A 1790-nucleotide genomic window follows, 5' to 3' on the forward strand; every position below is an offset into this window, starting at 1 on the left:
ACTACTATTGTCTAATTTGTGCCATCTATTGTGGTTGTAGGGCCATATGTTGTGGCTTGACAATGTGTAAAGGGTCACTCCACTAAAGTAATCTTACTCTTTCTCTACTATAACCTATCAGCTGTCTAGAGAAGATCACTGTGGTGTCTTGAGCACACAGTGAACTGTTAAGTGACTAAGTCTTGTGCAGGCAACCACAGCTGCTCTGAGATATAAGTACAGAATTCTGTAACGTCTAAAATATATTGCTTTGCCTTAGCATACCCAACACTTCAGTCTAGAAAATGAGCAGCATCAAAAGACACAGGGGAGATGTGTCTTCAGGTGCTACATGCCACTTGCGGCAAAAGCTGGGACTTCTGCAATGAAATCTAGCTCCCTTAACTTCCATATGACCACACAATGCAGACTTCATCATGTTGAACCACAGACTCCATTGAATTTATGCAGGAAGTTTGGTCTCTTGTCTGCACCCCTTCTGTTCCACACACCATTGCTTTAATTTTAATAATGGCACCCTGTGCTGCATTACTTAGCCTACAGCACATCAGCCTCTACTGTGTCTATTACAACATCACTAACGACATGTTTCCTGCTGGCTTACATGTATGAGGTTGGCTTCTAGGGAAATACATCAGGTTGCAAAACTCATGCTAATTTCTCACTTCTCTGTACAGCAAGTGCATAGAACAGACCATTGTCACATGACTTTCATTGCTTCTCTGTGGAAGCAAAGTAAATCCCAAGGTGTTGTTGTCAGGTTGGACCTGCTTTCCTTGGGGAAAAAAATGTGTGCAAAGAGACGCTGATTACTATTGAGAACCTTACCTTTTAAAGGTTTTATCCACTCTTCCTTTCCTTCTGTTATTGATGGATGGATCGGAGACAGAATACACAAGGAGACTTGCAAACCAGCACTAACAAAATTGAGCCCCAAGGGAGTCTTTGGATTTAGAACCACTAATAAAACAGTTTTCTGTTGAACTGTGGTATAGTCATCCTTTAAACACAGTATTCTCTGTTTCATGAATCTTGTCCATACTTATTAAGTCATACGTTGCATCAAATGCCCAACATTGTTCTCATACAACAAAGATTGTCTCTGTGTTAAACATTGAACATTTTATTCAGTGTTCATGTAAGGATTCACCATCCTGATTCAGTAGTCCATCCTACCATGTCCCATCACCTTGAAAAATGCCCTCTTGATATCTTTGTTCCTCAGACTATAAACCACAGGGTTGAGTAAGGCTGTGAAGGCATTATAAAAGAGTGAGATCTGCTTGTCTCGCTCAGGAGAGTAGCTGGAGTTGGGCCTCATGTAGATGTAAGTGGCTGGAGCATAGAAGAATGTAACCACAGTCAGGTGAGAGGCACAGGTAGAGAAAGCCTTGAAGCGCCCCTCTGTGGACTTGATCTTGAGAATTGCCTTGGCAATACCAATGTAGGAGGCCACAATGAGGGAAATTGGAATCACAATCACAAAAACACTCAATACAAAATCCACCATCTCAATGACATGAGTATCCATGCAAGCCAGGCTACGCACTGAAGGACCTTCACAGAAGTAGTGGTTGACCCTGTTTGGCCCACAATATGGCAAACTCATGGTGAAAAAAGTATGTAACAAAGAAGAGAATAAACCACAGACCCAAGACCCTGCTGTCAATTGTATGCAGAGGCCCCAGTTGAGGATGACAGTATAGCGCAGTGGATAGCAAATGGCCACATACCGGTCATAAGCCATGACAACAAAGAAGGTGCACTCAGTTATACCCAGGGCACTGAAA

General features: G+C 42.4%; 1 protein-coding gene across 1 annotated transcript in view; it reads right to left on the reverse strand.

Moving 5' to 3' along the window:
* Positions 1–1159: 1159 nt before the first annotated feature.
* LOC110293397 (olfactory receptor 2G3-like) overlaps positions 1160–1790 on the reverse strand; it is a 6495-nt gene continuing 5864 nt past the window's right edge. The window contains exon 3 of the mRNA XM_021161230.1: positions 1160–1784. Coding sequence (XP_021016889.1) covers positions 1160–1784 — 625 coding nt within the window. The remainder of the gene's footprint in view (positions 1785–1790) is intronic.

Source organism: Mus caroli, chromosome 4 (genome assembly GCF_900094665.2).
Source record: "Mus caroli chromosome 4, CAROLI_EIJ_v1.1, whole genome shotgun sequence".
In the NCBI taxonomy this organism is placed as follows: Eukaryota; Metazoa; Chordata; class Mammalia; order Rodentia; family Muridae; genus Mus; species Mus caroli.